Source organism: Diaphorina citri, unplaced genomic scaffold (genome assembly GCF_000475195.1).
Source record: "Diaphorina citri unplaced genomic scaffold, Diaci psyllid genome assembly version 1.1 scaffold648, whole genome shotgun sequence".
Taxonomy (NCBI): Eukaryota; Metazoa; Arthropoda; class Insecta; order Hemiptera; family Psyllidae; genus Diaphorina; species Diaphorina citri.
Window position 1 is genome coordinate 126,360 of NW_007378081.1, and position 19,830 is coordinate 146,189.

The 19,830-nt window shown below is 38.1% G+C and overlaps 4 protein-coding genes across 4 annotated transcripts in view; 2 read left to right on the top strand and 2 right to left on the bottom strand.

Annotated features, from left to right (window-relative positions):
• The window catches only part of LOC113468116 (protein XRP2-like), a 10,109-nt gene extending 4,276 nt beyond the window's left edge, over positions 1–5,833 (bottom strand). The window contains exons 1-4 of the mRNA XM_026824787.1: positions 5,463–5,833; positions 4,694–4,906; positions 2,905–3,077; positions 2,270–2,435 (exon numbers count right to left, since the gene is read on the bottom strand). Coding sequence (XP_026680588.1) covers positions 2,270–2,435; positions 2,905–3,077; positions 4,694–4,906; positions 5,463–5,551 — 641 coding nt within the window. The 5' untranslated portion in view covers positions 5,552–5,833. The remainder of the gene's footprint in view (positions 1–2,269; positions 2,436–2,904; positions 3,078–4,693; positions 4,907–5,462) is intronic.
• A 5,400-nt stretch (positions 5,834–11,233) lies between these two features.
• Positions 11,234–15,116, top strand: LOC108252600 (uncharacterized protein DDB_G0283697-like). The gene is made up of 5 exons (XM_026824788.1): positions 11,234–11,478; positions 11,875–12,346; positions 12,390–13,026; positions 13,474–13,534; positions 14,072–15,116. Exons 1-5 carry the CDS (start codon positions 11,234–11,236, stop codon positions 15,114–15,116), a joined length of 2,460 nt encoding a protein of 819 aa, XP_026680589.1.
• Positions 15,117–15,501: 385 nt separating this feature from the next.
• Positions 15,502–16,991, top strand: LOC113468117. Its single transcript, XM_026824790.1, has 4 exons — positions 15,502–15,730; positions 15,969–16,074; positions 16,434–16,524; positions 16,931–16,991. The coding sequence occupies exons 1-4, from the start codon at positions 15,638–15,640 to the stop codon at positions 16,989–16,991; spliced, it is 351 nt and encodes a 116-aa protein (XP_026680591.1). The 5' UTR covers positions 15,502–15,637.
• Positions 16,992–18,151: 1,160 nt separating this feature from the next.
• LOC103510831 (protein XRP2-like) overlaps positions 18,152–19,830 on the bottom strand; it is a 3,423-nt gene continuing 1,744 nt past the window's right edge. Inside the window, exons 3-4 of the mRNA XM_026824791.1 lie at positions 18,539–18,711; positions 18,152–18,264 (exon numbers count right to left, since the gene is read on the bottom strand). Of these exons, the coding sequence (XP_026680592.1) occupies positions 18,152–18,264; positions 18,539–18,711 (286 nt within the window). The remainder of the gene's footprint in view (positions 18,265–18,538; positions 18,712–19,830) is intronic.

The window sequence follows — 19,830 nt, forward strand, 5'->3', positions numbered from 1 at the left end:
TTCACGCCCCCCCTACCTTACCCAACCCCTCGGTATATTATTTTTACCTATGGGTTTTATGGAATAACAAAACGAGAATTTGAAACTTTGAGATTTTTTTTTTTTATTCAAGTAACTAGGTTACCTACCTATTTATAGGTTTTATGAAATAACATTTCAGAACTGGAGGTTTATGGTTCGAATCCCTCCTAAGGTGAAACAGCAGTGATAATAAGCAGGGTAGACTAATTTCTGACAAGAATTAATCAATCTTAACATAATTCAAATAAGTAGGTATCTAAATATGAAAATAACTTTTACTCTTCACTGGTTTTGGTTGATAGGTTTATTTTATATTATTGTAACATGACTTAACTTACAGACTAGTTTCACCCTTTCGGGCATCATCAGTGTTTAAAAAGAACCTATTGCACAAGAAGTAGGTATTTAAAATAATTCAGAAAAATGAATTAATTAATTAATTAACAGTTTAAAAGAAGAAAATTAAACCAAATTTTAAATTTTGAAATTTTTGAAAATTACCGCCAAGTGTCTGGTGAAGTGAATAAAGCCTCGTTTACAATACCAAAAAAGGGGTCCGTCAACATGACGACAAAAACTGAATAATAGGAGAGTTTTTAACTTCAAGTTGTACATTTAATAATGTTTTGTCTTTGTCTTTCAGAGCTCTTCTAATCTCAATACTTTCAAGAACATCCATTCTTTTACCTCCTTCACATAAATGTAGAAAATCCACCCCCGTTTCTTTGTTAAATCTATGTTTTTCAGAGTTCAAATGATAAGCGAAATTGGACTTTTCTGGATTATTCCTAAGGGCTGCAACATGTTCACCTATCCTCACTACAAACTTAGTTGTGCAGATTGTAATGGGGTATATGTGGGTCAGACAGCTAGATCTTTTAATGTGAGGATAGGTGAACATGTTGCAGCCCTTAGGAATAATCCAGAAAAGTCCAATTTCGCTTATCATTTGAACTCTGAAAAACATAGATTTAACAAAGAAACGGGGGTGGATTTTCTACATTTATGTGAAGGAGGTAAAAGAATGGATGTTCTTGAAAGTATTGAGATTAGAAGAGCTCTGAAAGACAAAGACAAAACATTATTAAATGTACAACTTGAAGTTAAAAACTCTCCTATTATTCAGTTTTTGTCGTCATGTTGACGGACCCCTTTTTTGGTATTGTAAACGAGGCTTTATTCACTTCACCAGACACTTGGCGGTAATTTTCAAAAATTTCAAAATTTAAAAAATTTGGTTTAATTTTCTTCTTTTAAACTGTTAATTAATTAATTAATTCATTTTTCTGAATTATTTTAAATACCTACTTCTTGTGCAATAGGTTCTTTTTAAACACTGATGATGCCCGAAAGGGTGAAACTAGTCTGTAAGTTAAGTCATGTTACAATAATATAAAATAAACCTATCAACCAAAACCAGTGAAGAGTAAAAGTTATTTTCATATTTAGATACTTAAACATTAGTTGAGTTTTTACTTCCACCGGTTGACGCGATTGATGGGGAACTAATAATTTCAATCCCATCAATTGAAAAAGTACCTACTTGTTCAGATTTGTGTACAGGTACCTACCTACCTACTCGAACCTATTATTTAGGCACCATTATTGTAAATAGGTAGGCACTTAATTGGTCTTATAGAATTATAGATAGTAGATCTTTATGGTAAGGGTTCAGGGATTGTACCTACATGTTTTGCACATTGCATATCTAAGTTATTTACAGGCGAACATTAATTTTTAGTCATAGCCTCATAGGTGCCATTGTATTGAAAATTTCGGATATTTAGACACATCCACCATTTAAAATAGGTACCTATCCATTGTCCATTGAACTACCAAGGTTTATTTTTTCTTCTGGCATTCTGTCTCTTTTAGTCTCTCTCTCTCTCTCTCTCTCTCTCTCTCTCTCTCGCAACTCCTCCATTGCATCGTGCAGGGATTGTACCTACATGTTTTGCACATTGCATATATCTAAGCTATTTACAGGCGAACATAAATTTTTAGTCAGCCTCATAGGTGCCATTGTATTGAAAATTTTGGTTATTTAGACACATCCACCATTTAAAATATCCATTTTCCATTGAACTACCAAGGTTTATTTTTTCTTCTGGCATTCTGTCTCTTTTAGTCTCTCTCTCTCTCTCTCTCTCTCTCTCTCTCTCTCTCACGGTGACTTTTGCAGGCACGGGTTTCCAAGGTTTATTTTTTCTTCTAGCATTCTGTCTCTTCTAGTCTCTCTCTCTCTCACCTGGTCAGTTGTTCAGGCAGGCATTTGATATTGAAGCAAAGGTCCAGGTTGAAATTGTAAGGCAAATAGCACCAGTTCGGTTCGCTCGATTGTTTGGAAGGGGTGAAATCGTAGATATTGTACCAGGAGTTGTTCCAAATGTCGAATTGACACTGGTTGAAGTGATCTAAGGAACAGGAAGACAATTAATTAATTCCAACATGAAGGTATAGTAGACCTGAAGTTAGAAAGTATGGGTTGCAAAATTGCATATGTATTTTTGTTCTTTCTTTTTGCCAACCTCACTACAGTAGGTATTGTTTAGCGCGGTTGACTTCAGATTAGAGTTTGGCGATTACGGATCAAGTTATGGAATTTATCGAGGTGTATTTATTGAGAAACAACCTACCTCGGTGGTGTAGTGGTCAAGGCACTCGCCTGGTAGACAGGAGGGCGTGGGTTCAATCCCAGCCGAGGTATGGAATTTTATCCTCAAATTAATTTGAGAATTTGACCACAATAATAGTAGCAGCCTACTGCTGGAGTAAAGGGACTTTTCAGTCCAATGCGAGCAGTATAAATAAGCACTAAGTATTATTATTATTTTATACATGCCTATTTATGCTTTTGAAATTTCACTCTAGATCGCAACTCACCTTCTATGCTATCGTAGAACAACTGGTAACAGCCAAACCCTATCTGGCTCGAAGACTCGATACACGGCTGAGTGGGACAGTACAGTAACACGTCCATGGAGGTGCAATCTCTCATGCGAAACTGAGAGGCGGCCACCACCAAAGTGCAATCCACGCAATCCCGCACTGATATGCTGGAACACAGGAATATGGTTGAGTGGCAGAGATCTTCTAGGAGAACCCACCCTGTCACTTAAAAGAAAGAAAAAAAAATGTTTACTTTGAACTTAGCCTGAGGTTTAAAATCTCATGATAAAGTATTCTGGTTTGACAGAGGGAACTGTAACTCTAGGGTCTTATCGTCCCGAAATCGGAGAGAGAAGGAAGACAGGATAGGAGAAAGCCAGCCGTTCCGAGAACGAACATTATCCCATCAGGATAAAATCCGCCCCGGGCGGGAATCGAACCCGCGGCCTGGCGCTTACAAGGCAGACGTTCTCGTAATAAAAGCAGTATAAAAAAATAATGATAATATTAAAAGAAAACACTATATGTACCTTGTACCTAGGTAGGTACATAAATATAACGACGAGAACTGAAAAAAGTAGGTAGGTAGGTACTTAGGTTATCCTAATAGGTAGGTACCTACTGTACCTAGTAGGTAGGTATATTTTCATTTATTTATTTACTTAAAATAAAATCACAGTACTTGACAACTCGTTAGATATCTGAAAAAGTACCTACCTACAGGTGTACTGAACACTGAATCTGACCTATGCTTTCGTAAGTTCTAGTACTTCTAGTCTAGTGTACAAGTACCTACTCGTTATGCACTCGGAGAGAGAGAGAGAGAGAGAGAGAGAGAGAGAGAGAGAGAGAGAGAGAGAGAGAGAGCATTTGGTCTGATTTGAATATGAAGAGGAAGTGTAATTAGTGTGAGTGCCTAGGATTAGATCTAGATAGGTACCTACTCATTGACTAATTATTCTTACTATGAAGTAGGTATAGGTACCTAGGTACTTCATAGTAAGAAAAAAAAAATAAAAAAAAAAAGGTATCTATAGGTACCTAGATACAAATTACCTAATTAAGTTTTTTTTCTATTATTATTTTTACTTTCTATTACCCTTACGTATAGGGAACCTATACAAGGTAATGAGAAAGTATTGCAATCGGTCCAAATTTTCAAACAAAGATATTACTGCCGATGACCTGCTTATGGAATACGAAGATGTTGTAGACCAGGGAAGTAAGAAGAAGAGGAAAAGAATTAGGAAACACAAATCGAAGAAGCGCAAACTAGAAGATGGTCAGAATTGTTCAGATGTACCACTTGTGAATGGAATAGAAATGGTTAGTGAATTAAAGCCTGAAATGGAATTTGTTGAGAAAATTAAACCTGAAAAGAGTAGGGATGGGAGATCTCACATTCGTTTTGCAACAGAAAATGAACACAATGATCTAGTTTACAGTAATCATGTGGATAATGTAGTCAATAGCAATCACATACAAGTAAAAGATGAGGTAGATACCAGTGATATCAATGAAGATGTAGACAGTACTCAAGAGAAACTCAAAACGTTAATCCCTTATCATAAAATCCCACTCATCTCCCGACAATGGGTTCACCTTAATCCCACTTACCTCCCGATAATGGGATCACCTTAATCCCACTTACCTCCCGACAATGGGTCCCCTTAATCCCACTTACCTTCCGACAATGGGTCCTCTTAATCCCACTCACCTCCCGACAATGGGTCCCCTTAATCCCGCTTACCTTCCGACAATGGGCCCCCTTGATCCTACTTACCTGCCGACAATGGGCCCCGTTGCCAGTTTGCACTCCTTGCAGTCGTCAAAGGTCACCGAATTGACATGGTCCAGTAGATAAACTAGACAATGGGTGCAGTTCCGAATGACAAACTGCTGTCCGTTTACTGAGCCAGGTAGTTTCCAGATGGTCTCATTCTCCTTGTCCTTCAGGACGAAGTCATCCATGTTCAGGTTGGTCTTCCGGGTTTCCCTGGAATTGGTTTTTGATATAGAGAACGAAACCTCCTTAAAACTTTATTTCGTAGGAAAATTAGTTTAAATACTTTGTCTTGACTTGACTACCCTAGACCCTAGACATACTATCCCGTTTAGAAAACACTCCATTTCGTGGTAAAGAGGCCGGATGCCGCTTCGGACTCTTGACGTTCGCGCGCCTCCTGGCACGCTTGATATACCTGGGTCCTATCCTACGAAGTAGTAGTGGTGTGGTTAACGCGTTAGATATCGGATCTGGAAGCTGGTGGATTGGATCCAAGGTCACCTATTCAAAATGTCTATTGTACTAACTAGGTTTTTCTTTATTCTAGCATTATGTATTGGAGAAAATGGGGAACTTTGATTGATCCACTACAAAAATAATATGTAATACCCTCTTTTTTACTCTCTCCTTAGTCTCCGTTCTCTCTCTCTCTCCTTCCCTCCCTCTTTTCAACATTATAATGGGATCTTTGGTAAGTGTGTACCTACCTAATACCTACCTACCCACTCTTAACTGTTCTATTGCACTAACGCTCTTTTTTTCTTACCAGGAAAACGGAATGACTTCAGTCTGAGGAACTCCTGGATCAGCATCTTTTCCTTTCTTGCATTTAGAAAACGAAACACAAGATCCCATGATAGCTGACTCGATCAGTAAAAACCGGGTCCTTAGTGTTCGGAACTTTTAGTTTTAAGACTATTTAGTATGTAGGTAAGACACCTAAATAAGTGGTGGGCACTTATACTAGGTAGCTAGGTACTTATGTATTTATACCTTACTTCAATTAGGGGTTCCGTACCTAAGTTCGGTTTTAACCGCACAGCACCGGATAATGTCAGTTTGTGAAAATTTGACGTGACATATTCAAAACTATACAAAGGCAAAAGGGCGGAAAAGGAAGAAGAAAGCTTTTAACAAGTTTTTACTCTTGACAGGGAACACTTTTTATGTGTTATCTGTTAGTTTATTTATTTATGGGGAGTGTTTATTATAGAAAAATAGAGTTGAAGTTAAGTTCAGTTAATTCAAAACTATACAAAGGCAAAAGGGCGGAAAAGGAAGAAGAAAGCTTTTAACAAGTTTTTACTCTTGACGGGGAACACTTTTTATGTGTTATCTGTTAGTTTATTTATTTATGGGGAGTGTTTATTATAGAAAAATAGAGTTGAAGTTAAGTTCAGTTATATGAGTTGCAAAGGCTAACTTTTTCATAAAAGGCTGAGAAAAGGTTTTTCTGGGGCTTCAAAGGCCGAATAACTTAAAAAAAAATACAAGTTTATACCTACGTAGTTATACTTGCTGAAAAACACCTCAAGGAAAAAACACTCAAAGAAACACTTGGGGTTTTGCCGTTTTTTGTGTGAAACCTCCTTAGATGAAATCAGAAAACATATTGGGAAAAATGCAATCATTACATCACAAGTTCACACAAGGGGGAAGATAAAAAATTCAAAACTACTCACAATACACACAAACACAAACTTTTCATTCGTGTTTTGTTTACTATTTGCGGAATATTGATTTTTCCGTTGCCGTTGCCATGCCAACGCGGTGTGTATGCAACAGAGTAAAGTTCATTCTCGTAATATTTTTTACTTTCTATTACTACAGTATAGCGGAGCTATACTAGTTTTTCAAGAGGTTTGACAGAGGGAACTGTAACTGCTATGGTCTTATCGTCCCGAAATCGAAGAGAGAAGGAAGACAGGATAGGAAAAGCCGTTCCGAGAACGAACATTATCCAATCAGGATAAAATCCGCCCCGGGCGGGAATCGAACCCGCGGCCTGGCGCTTACAAGGCAGACGTTCTCGTAATAAAAGCAGTATAAAAAAATAATGATAATATTAAAAGAAAACACTATATGTACCTAGGTAGGTACATAAATATAACGACGAGAACTGAAAAAAGTAGGTAGGTAGGTACTTAGGTTATCCTAATAGGTAGGTACCTACTGTACCTAGTAGGTAGGTATATTTTCATTTATTTATTTACTTAAAATAAAATCACAGTACTTGACAACTCGTTAGATATCTTTACAAGGCAGACGCACTACCAACTAAGCTAACTAGGCTGGCGAGAGTGGCGAGTATCGGGTTTAAATACTACAACGAAACCGTCGCTTCGCTCCGGAATTCAGCTAGTAGTAAAATATAGTGAGTGAGCATTGAGCTACCACATATACCACCTACTGACAAGTGTCATACAGTCATACTTACTACTTTTCCATAGTTTGGGCTTGGCTTGTTTCCTCCGAGACATGTATATTTGGAGCGACGTTCTGGGAGGTAATTCACACAAGATTTACACTTACAAATCAATTTACAAAAGTTTTACACTTACAAAAGATTTATCTCTTGTAAAGGTTTGATCACAAGATTTAGGTAGGTACACTTATGAATTAATTTCCTAGAGTTTTACACTTACAAAAGATTTAAATAAGTTTGACTGTTGAGTTTTTACTTCCACCGGTTGACGCGATTGATAGGGAACTAATAATTTCAATCCCATCAATTGAAAAAGTACCAACTTGTTCAGATTTGTGCACGGGTACCTACCTACTCGAACCTATTATTTAAGCACCATTATTGTAAATAGGTAGGCACTTACAGTAGGTGGTTACCGATTGGTCCTATAGTAGAATCTCGTAATAAAAGCAGTATAAACTATAATGATAATATTAAAAGAAAACACTATATGTACCTTGTACCTAGGTAGGTACATAAATATAACGACGAGAACTGAAAAAAGTAGGTAGGAAGGTACTTAGGTTATCCTGATAGGTAGCTACCTACTGTACCTAGTAGGTAGGTATATTTTCATTTATTTATTTACTTAAAATAAAATCACAGTATTTGACAACTCGTTAGATATCTGAAAGAGTACCTACCTACAGGTGTACCTACTGAACACTGAATCTGACCTATGCTTTCGTAAGTTCTAATCTAGTGTACAAGTACCTACTCGTTATGCACTCGGAGAGAGAGAGAGAGAGAGAGAGAGAGAGAGAGCATTTGGTCTGATTTGAATATGAAGAGGAAGTGTAATTAGCTAATTAGTGTGAGTGCCTAGGATTAGATCTAGATAGATATAGGTACCTACTCATTGACTAATTATTCTTACTATGAAGTAGGTATAGGTACCTAGATACAAATTATCTTCTTAGGTTTTTTTTTATTAAAAAAAAAAAGGTTTGATCGAGAGATTCTAGAGTGAAGGGAGGAGGAAGTAGAAGAAAGCTTAGCCGTTCCGAAAACGAACCTTATCATTCTGTTTAAGATAAAATCCGCCCCGGGCGGTAATGGAAACCGCCAAATGAAAACATTGGAGTCTGAATTGAACAATGTATACACACTCTACACCAACAGTGTTTCAGATGAAAACGATATTTCAATCCTCAGAGTTTCTGAAAACCAATCTGAAAACACCCCATCGAGTAGTAGTTTCAAGGCCAAAAGAACTAAAAAGAAAGTGTCTGAATCCCCCATTAGTAACCAACCAAATGAACACACAGTATTCAGTAATAGTTTCAACAATAATACAACAACCAATATGATAATTTCTGAAAAGCCCATAACTAGCCATAACCATTGTAGTGCAGACACTCCAAATAGCAGCTTCACTAGCAGATCTATGACAACATCCACGGCTGTCAATAGTCCATCTACTCCTAGCACGTCACGAAGGCGTAACAGACCCAGTCATAAGTATACTCTAGCAGGCTTTATCAGTCAACTTCAAGCTGAATGTTTGAAACGATCTCCTAACACTGATGGCAAAAACAGTAGTCAGCAAAGCACAGGAGTACAACAAAATGCAACAAAAGAGAGCACAAAGTACAATGCTGATAGTGAAAAATCCACTCATGACAGTTTTCAACAAGATGTGAGAATACAAGATACAACAATAAGCGACACAGCAGAAGATAGTCCGAAAGGCGAAAAGAAGTACAACAGTGGCATAGAAAAAATCGAAAAGTTTCGCGAGAACAAAACCATTCCTAATAGAAACATATCCCAAGTGAGCAGTTCTAACAATCCTACAGCAGATGAAATCGAGCTGTCTAATGCTGATCGTAAACTCAAAAGGAACTACCAGAGGTCACCTCGTGTCAATGGAAATACATATGCAATGCTGGACAATCTACGACAGTTGAAACATAGTAATTTCCCCGACATGCCACTTGTTTTTGAAAGGAACAATGCCGCGAGGAGTGTCAACCGAAAACGACCCTATCATTCTGTTTATGATAAAATCCGCCCCGGGCGGTAATGGAAACCGCCACCTAGTCCATGCAAGGTAGACGCACTACCCTCCCAAGCCAACTACGCTGGCGCGGCGTGATTGGAAAATGGAAATAGCTTACGGTTTCTACATTCACTTCGCGCCGTTGGTTTGCTATCACTCCATTTGGATTATTGGAACGATCGTCGCTGTCTTAAGGTATGTCCACACGTAGTCGACCGGCCGTCGATCAATGTCGACTGAACCGTCCACCCTGCCTCTATAACATAGTTCTTCTTCGTCGATCGACGGCGGGTCTACCATGTTTGGACACACCTTTAGGAACAAGGACTACATAATGGCACCCTGTACTTCCCACACTTAATAGGTATGGGTTTAAAATGTTTAAATAAACAGAATGAATCATTCATGAAGTAGATGAAGCTTACACTGCCATGTTACTATTGAAATAACACAGTCATGTCACTAAAAATAACACAGTGTCATGTCACTAGAAATAACAAAGTGGACACAATGGTACGTTTTAACATCTATCAAACTTAATGAGCAAGAATAGGTACGTACATAGCTACATATTAGAGATAGGAAGGTAATTACTTATTTATTAGGGTATTTATTTACCTACATACCTAGTCTCGCTGGAGGACGTAAAACTGAGACAAAACCAGCCCTGTCAAGCCACAGACAATAACACTGGCTCTTTTGAGGGTACCTGACGTCCAACGTGATACGGGCCTTTCCCTTTTCAAGAGGTTTGATAGAGGGAACTGAAACTGCTATGGTCTTATCGTACCGAAATCGAAGAGATAACGCAACTACATGTCCAACGTGATACAGGCCTTTCCCTTTTCAAGAGGTTTGATAGAGGGAACTGAAACTGCTATGGTCTTATCGTACCGAAATCGAAGAGATAAGGAAGACAGGATAGGAGAAACTGGACAAAGCCAGCCGTTCCGAGAACGAACATTATCCCTTCAGGATAAAATCCGCCCGGGCGGGAATCGAACCCGCAACCTAGCGCTTACAAGGCAGGCGTGCTACCAACCAAGCTAACTAGGCTTTCAGCTATGTTACTATTGAAATAACACAGTCATGTCACTAGAAATAACACAATGTCATGTCAGAAATAATAAAGTGGACACAATGGTACGTTTTAACGTCTATCAAACATAATGAGCAGGAACAGTTACGTACATACCTACATATTAGAGATAGGAAGGTAATTACTTTTATTTATTAGGGTACCTATTTATTTACCTACATACCTAGGTACTACTTAAAAAAAAAATAGGTAATGAAAAATGGCCGCCATCATTTGCTTCACAGGATCATAATATATCCAGATATCCACAAATCTGTAGCCTCCTGTGACTTCTTCTTGTGTGACTGTGAGAGCGCGAAATTTGAAATTTTAGAAATAAAAAATAAAAAGTCGAAGAGAGATGTAAAAAGTAAAAACAATTTTGTTTTAATTTTCACTACCATTTTTACTATATTTCTGCTTTCAGTTATTGTAATGATTGCATTTAGCTTATTCTGAACATTATTCATTAGACTGGAAACTTTTCTCCATCTTTAGAGTTGAGGATTTCAGCAAAAAACTTCTCTCTTGGTCTGTACGCCCCATTACCCCATATTCAAAGGTAAGTAACATAAGTAAAACCAGGTAGATGCTGACTACTGAAGGCAGCATCTATGTATTTTATGAAACACATGGTGTGATAACACCCCATGGGTCTGATTGGTTGCTTCCAAATTTCATCAGACAGGGGGTTATAGAAAAACAAAGAATTTCATTAGGTAGTTAGGTTTTAAGTCTGGGTGAGGGACTTGAAGCAGGGAGGATACCAGCCTGAAATTTCTATTGCTAAAGAAATAGCAACATTTCAGTGCAAAGGGCATCCGCCTGTGAATATTTTGTACCTACAAAACCAAATTGGGAGGCAGATTAAAAACACCAACCTCATCTGAACGCAAAAGGCAAAGGAGCAGGAGGAGGAGCTTGGTCTAAAATTTTTCTCCTTTTAAAAATTAATTTCCCCCACATACCTACTTTCCCAGGTAATTTAACATCATGTCCAAATCATTGGGATTTGTAATCACCGTCTCATGTGAAGATTTCTTCGAGGATGCCCGGAAGAGTGTTGCCCTTTTCTTTCACCAAGACAGAATAAAAACGGTGAATGATTTGAAACAAAGGCTACAGAGTTTGGTGCGAAAGGACTTCTATGTCTTGTGGAGCCCGCATGATGAAGACAACTATTATTATCTTCTGGATGATGAAGATCTTCACTTTGTTCAACCTAAAGACAAATTCAGGTAAATATAGCTTCGGTTAGGCACCTTTTTTTAAAAGCAATAAGTCCCCGCTGGAAACACTCCGTAAAACTTCAGAGGGGATGGTTAGGTACCTATTGTATTTATTTAGAAAAGAAATGTAGCCCCAGTGGCAGTGCCTATCAATAACTTTCTCTCTTTCAAATATGTACATACTTATATGATGCTTGATTGAAGACTTGTTACCTTTGTGAAATGGATGAGAGAGAAAAAAATTGGTATTTGGTACCCTCTCAGATTTAGTAATTTCAGTGTGAACAATCTAAATTGTACGAAAATCAAGAACTACTTTAATTAGTTTTGTTAAAAGGCACTAGATAAGTATGTCAAAAGAAGATAAATTGACATTCATAGGTCTTCCATTGTTTTCTTTTCCAGAATATGTAAAATAACCGAGTCCTCTACAAAGCTATTCAACAAGGAAGTACAATACCAAGTGAATAATGTTGAAAGCAAGATAACTCCTCAACTCAATGGACTGAATGATCAAGCAGATTCCAACCTAGAAAAGACTGTTGATGACATCACCAAAGATATTACTGCCGATGACCTGCTTATGGAATACGAAGATGTTGTAGACCAGGGAAGTAAGAAGAAGAGGAAAAGAATTAGGAAACACAAATCGAAGAAGCGCAAACTAGAAGATGGTCAGAATTGTTCAGATGTACCACTTGTGAATGGAATAGAAATGGTTAGTGAATTAAAGCCTGAAATGGAATTTGTTGAGAAAATTAAACCTGAGAAGAGTAGGGATGGGAGATCTCACATTCGTTTTGCGACAGAAAATGAACACAATGATCTAGTTTACAGTAATCATGTGGATAATGTGGTCAATAGCAATCACATACAAGTAAAAGATGAGGTAGATACCAGTGATATCAATGAAGATGTAGACAGTACTCAAGAGAAACTCAAAATGTAAAATAACCAAGTCCTCTACAAAGCTATTCAATGAGGAAGTACAATACCAAGTGAATAATGTTGAAAGCAAGATAACTCCTCAACTCAATGGACTGAGTGATCAAGCAGATTCCAACCTAGAAAAGACTGTTGATGACATCACTAAAGATATTACTGCCGATGACCTGCTAATGGAATACGAAGATGTTGTAGACCAGGGAAGTAAGAAGAAGAGGAAAAGAATTAGGAAACACAAATCGAAGAAGCGCAAACTAGAAGATGGTCAGAATTGTTCAGATGTACCACTTGTGAATGGAATAGAAATGGTTAGTGAATTAAAGCCTGAAATGGAATTTGTTGAGAAAATTAAACCTGAAAAGAGTAGGGATGGGAGATCTCACATTCGTTTTGCAACAGAAAATGAACACAATGATCTAGTTTACAGTAATCATGTGGATAATGTAGTCAATAGCAATCACATACAAGTAAAAGATGAGGTAGATACCAGTGATATCAATGAAGATGTAGACAGTACTCAAGAGAAACTCAAAAAGAAAAAGGCCAAGAAAATGAAAACATTGGAGTCTGAATTGAACAATGTTTACACACTCTACACCAACAGTGTTTCAGATGAAAAATACGAAGATGTTGTAGACCAGGGAAGTAAGAAGAAGAGGAAAAGAATTAGAAAACACAAATCGAAGAAGCACAAACTAGAAGATGGTCAGAATTGTTCAGATGTACCAGTTGTGAATGGAATAGAAACAGCTTGTGAATTAAAGGTTGAAATGGAATTTGTTGAAAACATCAAGTCTGAGAGGAGTAGGGATGGTAGATCTCACATTCGTTTTGAAACAGAAAATGAACACAGTGATCTAGTTTACAGTAATCATGTGAATGATCTAGTTGATAGCAATCACATACAAGTAAAAGATAAGGTAGATACCAGTCATATCAATGAAGATGTAGACAGTACTCGAGAGAAACTCAAAAAGGAAAAGAAAAAGGCCAAGAAGATGAAAACATTGGAGTCTGAATTGAACAATGTTTACACACTCTACACCAACAGTGTTTCAGATGAAAACGATATTTCAATCCTCAGAGTTTCTGAAAACCAATCTGAAAACACCCCATCAAGAACAAATTTTATGACATTGGAAAGTTTCCTCGAGTTGTTGGTGTGATAGATTGTGCACATGTGCGCATTCAATCGCCTGGTAAGTCAAATTCCTATTTATGTTATAAGTTACCTATATCAAAAGCTTATAATATTCCATTAAATTGTGTTCACTTCTCTAATTCAGTAAATTATCTAAGGGTTTTGAGCCTAACCAAAAAGAATAAAGATTTGAAATTATTGTTATTTTTTCTTTTCATTTTCAGGTGGAGATGAACCAGAAGTTTATAGAAACAGAAAAATGTATTTTTCAATCAATGCCCAAGTGGTTGGGGGCCCTGATCTCCAAATTTATGACATAGTAACTCGCTGGGGAGGTTCGACTCATGACCAAACTATTTTTAATGTGTCACGCAATTGCCACAGGTTCGAGAATGGAGAATTTGATGGAGGTTTCCTCCTTGGAGATTGGAGAAAAATAAAACAATTGCTAGAAGGAATGAAAGCATTAGGCGACTGAAGCAAAGGTCTCTTCGGTCAAACAAAAAAAAAAAAAAAAAATAGTTTCAAGACCAAAAGAACTCTTATGAAAGTTTCTGAATCCCCCATTAGTAACCAACCAAATGAACACACAGTATTCAGTAATAGTTTCAATAATAATACAAAAACCAATATGACAATTTCTGAAAAGCCCATAACTAGCCATGACCATTGTAGTGCAGACACTCCGAATAACAGCTTCACTAGCAGATGTATGACAACATCCACGACTGTCAATAGTCCATCTACTCCTAGCACGTCACGAAGGCGTAACAGACCCAGTCATAAGTATACTCTAGCAGGCTTTATCAGTCAACTTCAAGCTGAATGTTTGAAACGATCTCCTAACACTGACGGCAAAAACAATAGTCAGCAAAGCACAGGAGTACAACAAAATGCAACAAAAGAGAGTACAAAGTACAATGCTAATAGTGAAAAATCCACTCATGACAGTTTTCAACAAGATGTGAAAATACAAAATACAACAATAAGCGACACAGCAGAAGATAGTCCGAAAGGCGAAAAGAAGTACAACAGTGGCATAGAAAAAATTGAAAAGTCTCGCGAGAACAAAACCATTCTTAATAGAAACATATCCCAAGTGAGCAGTTCTAGCACTCCTACAGCAGATGAAATCGAGCTGTCTAATGCTGATCGTAAACTCAAAAGAAACCACCAGAGGTCACCTCGTGTCAATGGAAATACATATGCAGTGCTGGACAATCTACGACAGTTGAAACATAGTAATTTCCCCGACATGCCACTTGTTTTTGAAAGGAACAATACCGGAAGGAGTGTCAAAGGAGCTTGTGATGGTGACTCTAACCAAGTTGTAAGAATACCTGTGGATCGGAGTGTCAAAGATGTTGACTCTCAAGAAATAGTAGGAATACCTGTGGATCCAAGTGAGACTGTTGAAAGCAATAGAGTTTCCTATACAGAAGAGGAAGGCTTGGAAGCTGAGAGTGAATTAAATGGAACTTACAAATGTAAAGAAACTAGTAGTAAAGAAGTCAATGCTGTCCCTAATGAAGTGGTGAATGGGTTCCTGAGAGTGAATTAAATGGAACTTACAAATGTAAAGAAACTAGTAGTGAAGAAGTCAATGCTGTCCCTAATGAAGTGGTGAATGGGTTTAGTGACTTGAACCACATGCTGACCTGTGTTCAATCCATGAGCGCTGAGTGCCTAGGATTAGATCTATGTAGATATAGATAAGTAGGTATAGGTAGGTACCTACTCATTAACTAATTATTCTTACTATGAAGTAGGTATAGGTACCTACTCATTAACTAATTATTTTTACTATGAAGTAGGTATAGGTACCTACTCATTAACTAATTATTCTTACTATGAAGTAGGTATAGGTACCTAGATACAAATTATCTAGGCTTATTAGGTTTTTTTTTAATTAAAAAAAAAAAAAAAAAGGTTTGATCGAGCGGAGTAAATTCTTATACAGAAGAGGAAGGCTTGGAACCTGAGAGTGAATTAAATGGAACTTACAAATGTAAAGAAACTAGTAGTAAAGAAGTCAATGCTGTCCCTAATGAAGTGGTGAATGGGTTTAGTGACTTGAACCACATGCTGACCTGTGTTCAATCCATGAGCGCTGAAGACCTGGCTAAGTTCCCTGAAGTAAAACACCCCAGCGAGAATGATGTGATACTTTTCAAAGTAAGTTGTTTCTATGGTGGATTAGATCTAATATTTTCACTAATAAACTTCTTTTTTTTTACTTTCTATTACTATTTTTTACATTTCCAGTTTTCACCCATTTCCCTATATAAATCCAAACACAAAGTTTAAAAAAAGGGCATTGAACCCGTGTCTCCTGCGTGCTAGACGGTGGAATGACCACTAGACTAGGGAGGTTAAAGGTATCTCTGATAGCTATATTCTGATAACGTTGCAGGTTCTCAAAATGGACGAATCTTACAACCCTGCTCTCTCGAACTATGTGTGTGGGGAAGTAAAATCTGTCTGCAAGGTGTCTTCACAGCTCTCACTCCTTATTTTACGTAAGTCAAAGAAAAGTCAAATTAAGAGCATAACCATTACATCTCTCTTTTATGTCCGCCTCTCACGTCAGACCGTCAGACGGGTCTGAGCGCAAGTGGCGACCATTATTCATGTCAACATACATCTTACGCGCTTATGCCTTGTAAGTTTTAAGCCGCGGGTTCGATTCCCGTCTATCCTATTTGTCTCCTTTCATTCTAAACAGATAAGGACCGTTCTCGAAACAGGCTTTCTATCCTGTCTTCCTGCTCTCTTCACTTCTGGGACGATAGACCTTACCAGTTACAGATCCTTCTATCAAATCTTCTTTACTTACAACCAGGCACTATATGACCATGTTTCTGTTTTTGTTCCTCAGTTGGTGCCGAAGAGTTGAAACCACCTCAGGGTAAATTCAGTTTGGACACTGAAGATGATAACTATGTAGGAGGATTTGATACCGAGGACACGCAATTTTCATCAACCTATATCACGTTGAATACACAGCTTAAAAAAAATAATAAATTAAAATATTTTTTAATTGCAAGTGGAAACAGGTCACAGTTGTATGATACGAGACTCATCCTGCACAGGACAGGGTAGACCAGTGTGTAGTCCAGTTCCAAAAGTGGGCATGAGAAAATGGACAGAAAACAGGGAAACCACGAAAAACTCTTATCTTTTGAAACAAGCGGCCGATTTTAATCGGTTTGGTCTTGAGCTAAAATCTTAGGGAATCTTTGGATTTAAATGGTATTTCTGGTAAAGTTGACATTAATTATTTATATTAAGGTCAAAACTCCAAGATGTCCAGTTTTGGCACCGTTGAAAAAATTGTCCACTTTTGAAACTGGGCTACTCAAGTGGTCATTACAGGACTAACAGTCCAGTCAATGGTAGAGAACTCACTCCGAACGTAGTCCAGTTCCAAAAGTGAACATGAGAAAATGGACAGAAAACAGGGAAAACACGAAAAACTCATATCTTTTGAAACAAGCGGCCGATTTTAATAGGTTTGGTCTTGAGCTAAAATCTTAGGGAATCTTTGGGTTTAAATGGTACTTCTGGTAAAGTTGACAATAATTATTTATATTAAGGTCAAAACTCCAAGATGTCCAGTTTTGGCACCGTTAAAAAAATTGTCCACTTTTGAAACTGGGCTACTCAAGTGGTCATTACAAGACTAACAGTCCAGTCAATGGTAGAGAACTCACTCCGAACAAAGCTGAAAGTCTAGTTAGCTTGGTTGGTAGCACGCCTGCCTTGTAAGCGCTAGGTTGCGGGTTCGATTCCCGCCCGGGCGGATTTTATCCTGAAGGGATAATTTTCGTATTCCTTATTGCCAATCAGTTAAGTTTTTTGATCCCGAAAGTGGTTTTTCCTGTACTACTGGAAAATGGTGCTACTTTTCCAAAATTTTCTTTCGCCAAACAATGTAAACCGCCGTTTTGCATATTGCCCTATGGTCAGTCAGCTAATTTTCGCACTCCTTATGGCCAATCAGTTGAATTTTGTGTAATCAGTTTTTTAGGTATACCTACCCAAAATTTTGGTTTTTTAGACACATCCACCATTTAAAATATCCATTGAACTAGGTTCATTTTTTCTCCTGGCATTCTGTCTCTTTTAGTCTCTCTCTCTCTCTCTCTCTCTCTCTCTCTCTCTCTCACCTGGTCAGTTGTTCAGGCAGGCATTTGATATTGAAGCAAAGGTCCAGGTTGAAATTGTAAGGCAAATAGCACAAGTAGGGAGTAGGGCCATCGGCTATAATAAACGCCCTTGGTCACTGCGACCTGGTTAGATCTTTTGTGTCATTCCCTATAAATGGAAGGTAACTTCAGGCCGGAGGTGTTCTCGACCACTTAACCCTTAGAGCTCCATTCGATGACAAGTTTCGCGCTTCCTCAAAGTAACCTGAACCAAACTGAGAGGGGGCGACAAATTGTTTGACTTCAGTAATCACCAGGTCCCAATGACATGGTGCATTCAACGTGTTTTGGGGATTATAGACGGTACGAGAGCTAACAGGCACTAAATGTGATAATGATAATACTGCTGGAAAAATGTTCAGTATGTAAATACAACACATACAATATATTATATTATTCTATATATATAATTTGGTTCGCTCGACTGTTTGGAAGGGGTGAAATCGTAGATGTTGTACCAGGAGTTGTTCCAAATATCGAATTGACACTGGTTAAAGTGACCTAAGGAACAGGAAGACAATTAATTAATTCCAACATGAAGGTATAGTAGACCTGAGGTTAGAAAGTATGGGTTGCAAAATTGCATATGTACTTTTGTTCTTTCTTTTTGCCAACCTCACTACAGTAGGTATTGTTTAGCGCGGTTAACTTCAGATTAGAGTTTGGCGATTACGGATCAAGTTATGGAATTTATCGAGGTGTATTTATTGAGAAACAACATATTTTATACATGCGTCTTTATGCTTTTCAAATTTCACTCTAGATCGCAACTCACCCTCTATGCTATCGTAGAACAACTGGTAACAGCCAAACCCTATCTGGCTCGAAGACTCGATACACGGCTGAGTGGGACAGTACAGTAACACGTCCATCGAAGTGCAATCTCTCATGCGAAACTGAGAGGCGGCCACCACCAAAGTGCAATCCACGCAATCCCTTACTGATATGCTGCAACACAGGAATATGGTTGAGTGGCAGAACTCTTCTAGGAGAACCCACCCTGTCACTTAAAAGAAAGAAAAAAATGTTTACTTTGAACTTAGCCTGAGGTTTAAAATCTCATGATAAAGTATTCTTTAACCTCTTAGCATCCTCGAAGACTATGCCCGAGCATTCTCTGAGGTTAACCAATAACGAACACTGTAACTTCATTCTCGGAACGGCAGGCCATCCTGTCCTAATTCCTCCTTCTATTTCGGGACGATAAAACCTCCCGTTGTTACAGTTCCCTCTATCAAACCTAAAAAAAAAATCCATTTGTGAAACTGGATATGAGTGAGATTTTGCTTCGCCACTAGCTACCTAGTTTGTTTCGTGCATTCTCCTATTGTCTTACATTTCCTTATTATCCTCTTACATTGCCGCCTTACATACATACATCCCAGCCGAGGTATGGAATTTTATCCTCAATATAATTTGAGAATTTGACCACAATAATAGTAGTAGCCTACTGCTGGAGTAAAGGGAGCTTCAGAGGAGGGGAAATCGCGAAAGGAAAATCCGGCTCTAGTTAGCTTGGAGTTTGGAGGGTGGCACGGCTGCCTTGTGAATGCTAGGTCGCGGGTTCGATTCCCACCCGGGGCAGATTAGAGGTTACTAACCTTCTCCACGTGTTTCCGGATCATCCTCCCAGCAAGAAGCATTCCAATCACAGGACCTTCGGTTGCCTTCTTCACCCCATCACAGAAATATTCGCTTTGCTTGGCGCTTAGTTCCAGTTGGCCTGTGCAGATGGCTTTGCAGTCCGTCTGGAAATGGAAAAACACCCAGGGAACAGTTCATTATGAAGTATTTTAAGGTAGAAACACATCACTATCACGTCACGTGAGGGCTGTTTGGCTATCATGAACGAAATTACCACCTACAATATTATGGGAAAACTTTTAATAGAATATACCTTGTTTATCCTGCCCGAATAGGACTGAAAAGTCCCTTTACCCCCGCAGTCTAAACAAGGTCTCGTATGGGAAAACGTTTAATAGAATATATTATACTTTGTTTATCCTGCCCGAATAGGACTGAAAAGTCCCTTTACCCCAGCAGTCTAAACAAGGTCTCGTATATTTG

Excerpts from the sequence above, each read along its gene's own strand:
- LOC108252600 (XM_026824788.1), top strand. The coding sequence starts at position 11,234 with ATGTCCAAATCATTGGGATTTGTAATCACCGTCTCATGTGAAGATTTC. Across the intron at positions 11,479-11,874 it reads CAACCTAAAGACAAATTCAG|AATATGTAAAATAACCGAGT; the intron begins GTAAATATAGCT and ends TTTCTTTTCCAG. Across the intron at positions 13,535-14,071 it reads TCTGAAAACACCCCATCAAG|AAATAGTTTCAAGACCAAAA; the intron begins AACAAATTTTAT and ends AAAAAAAAAAAA.
- LOC113468117 (XM_026824790.1), top strand. The coding sequence starts at position 15,638 with ATGCTGACCTGTGTTCAATCCATGAGCGCTGAAGACCTGGCTAAGTTC. Across the intron at positions 15,731-15,968 it reads ATGATGTGATACTTTTCAAA|GTTCTCAAAATGGACGAATC; the intron begins GTAAGTTGTTTC and ends ATAACGTTGCAG. Across the intron at positions 16,525-16,930 it reads GGATTTGATACCGAGGACAC|GACTAACAGTCCAGTCAATG; the intron begins GCAATTTTCATC and ends TGGTCATTACAG.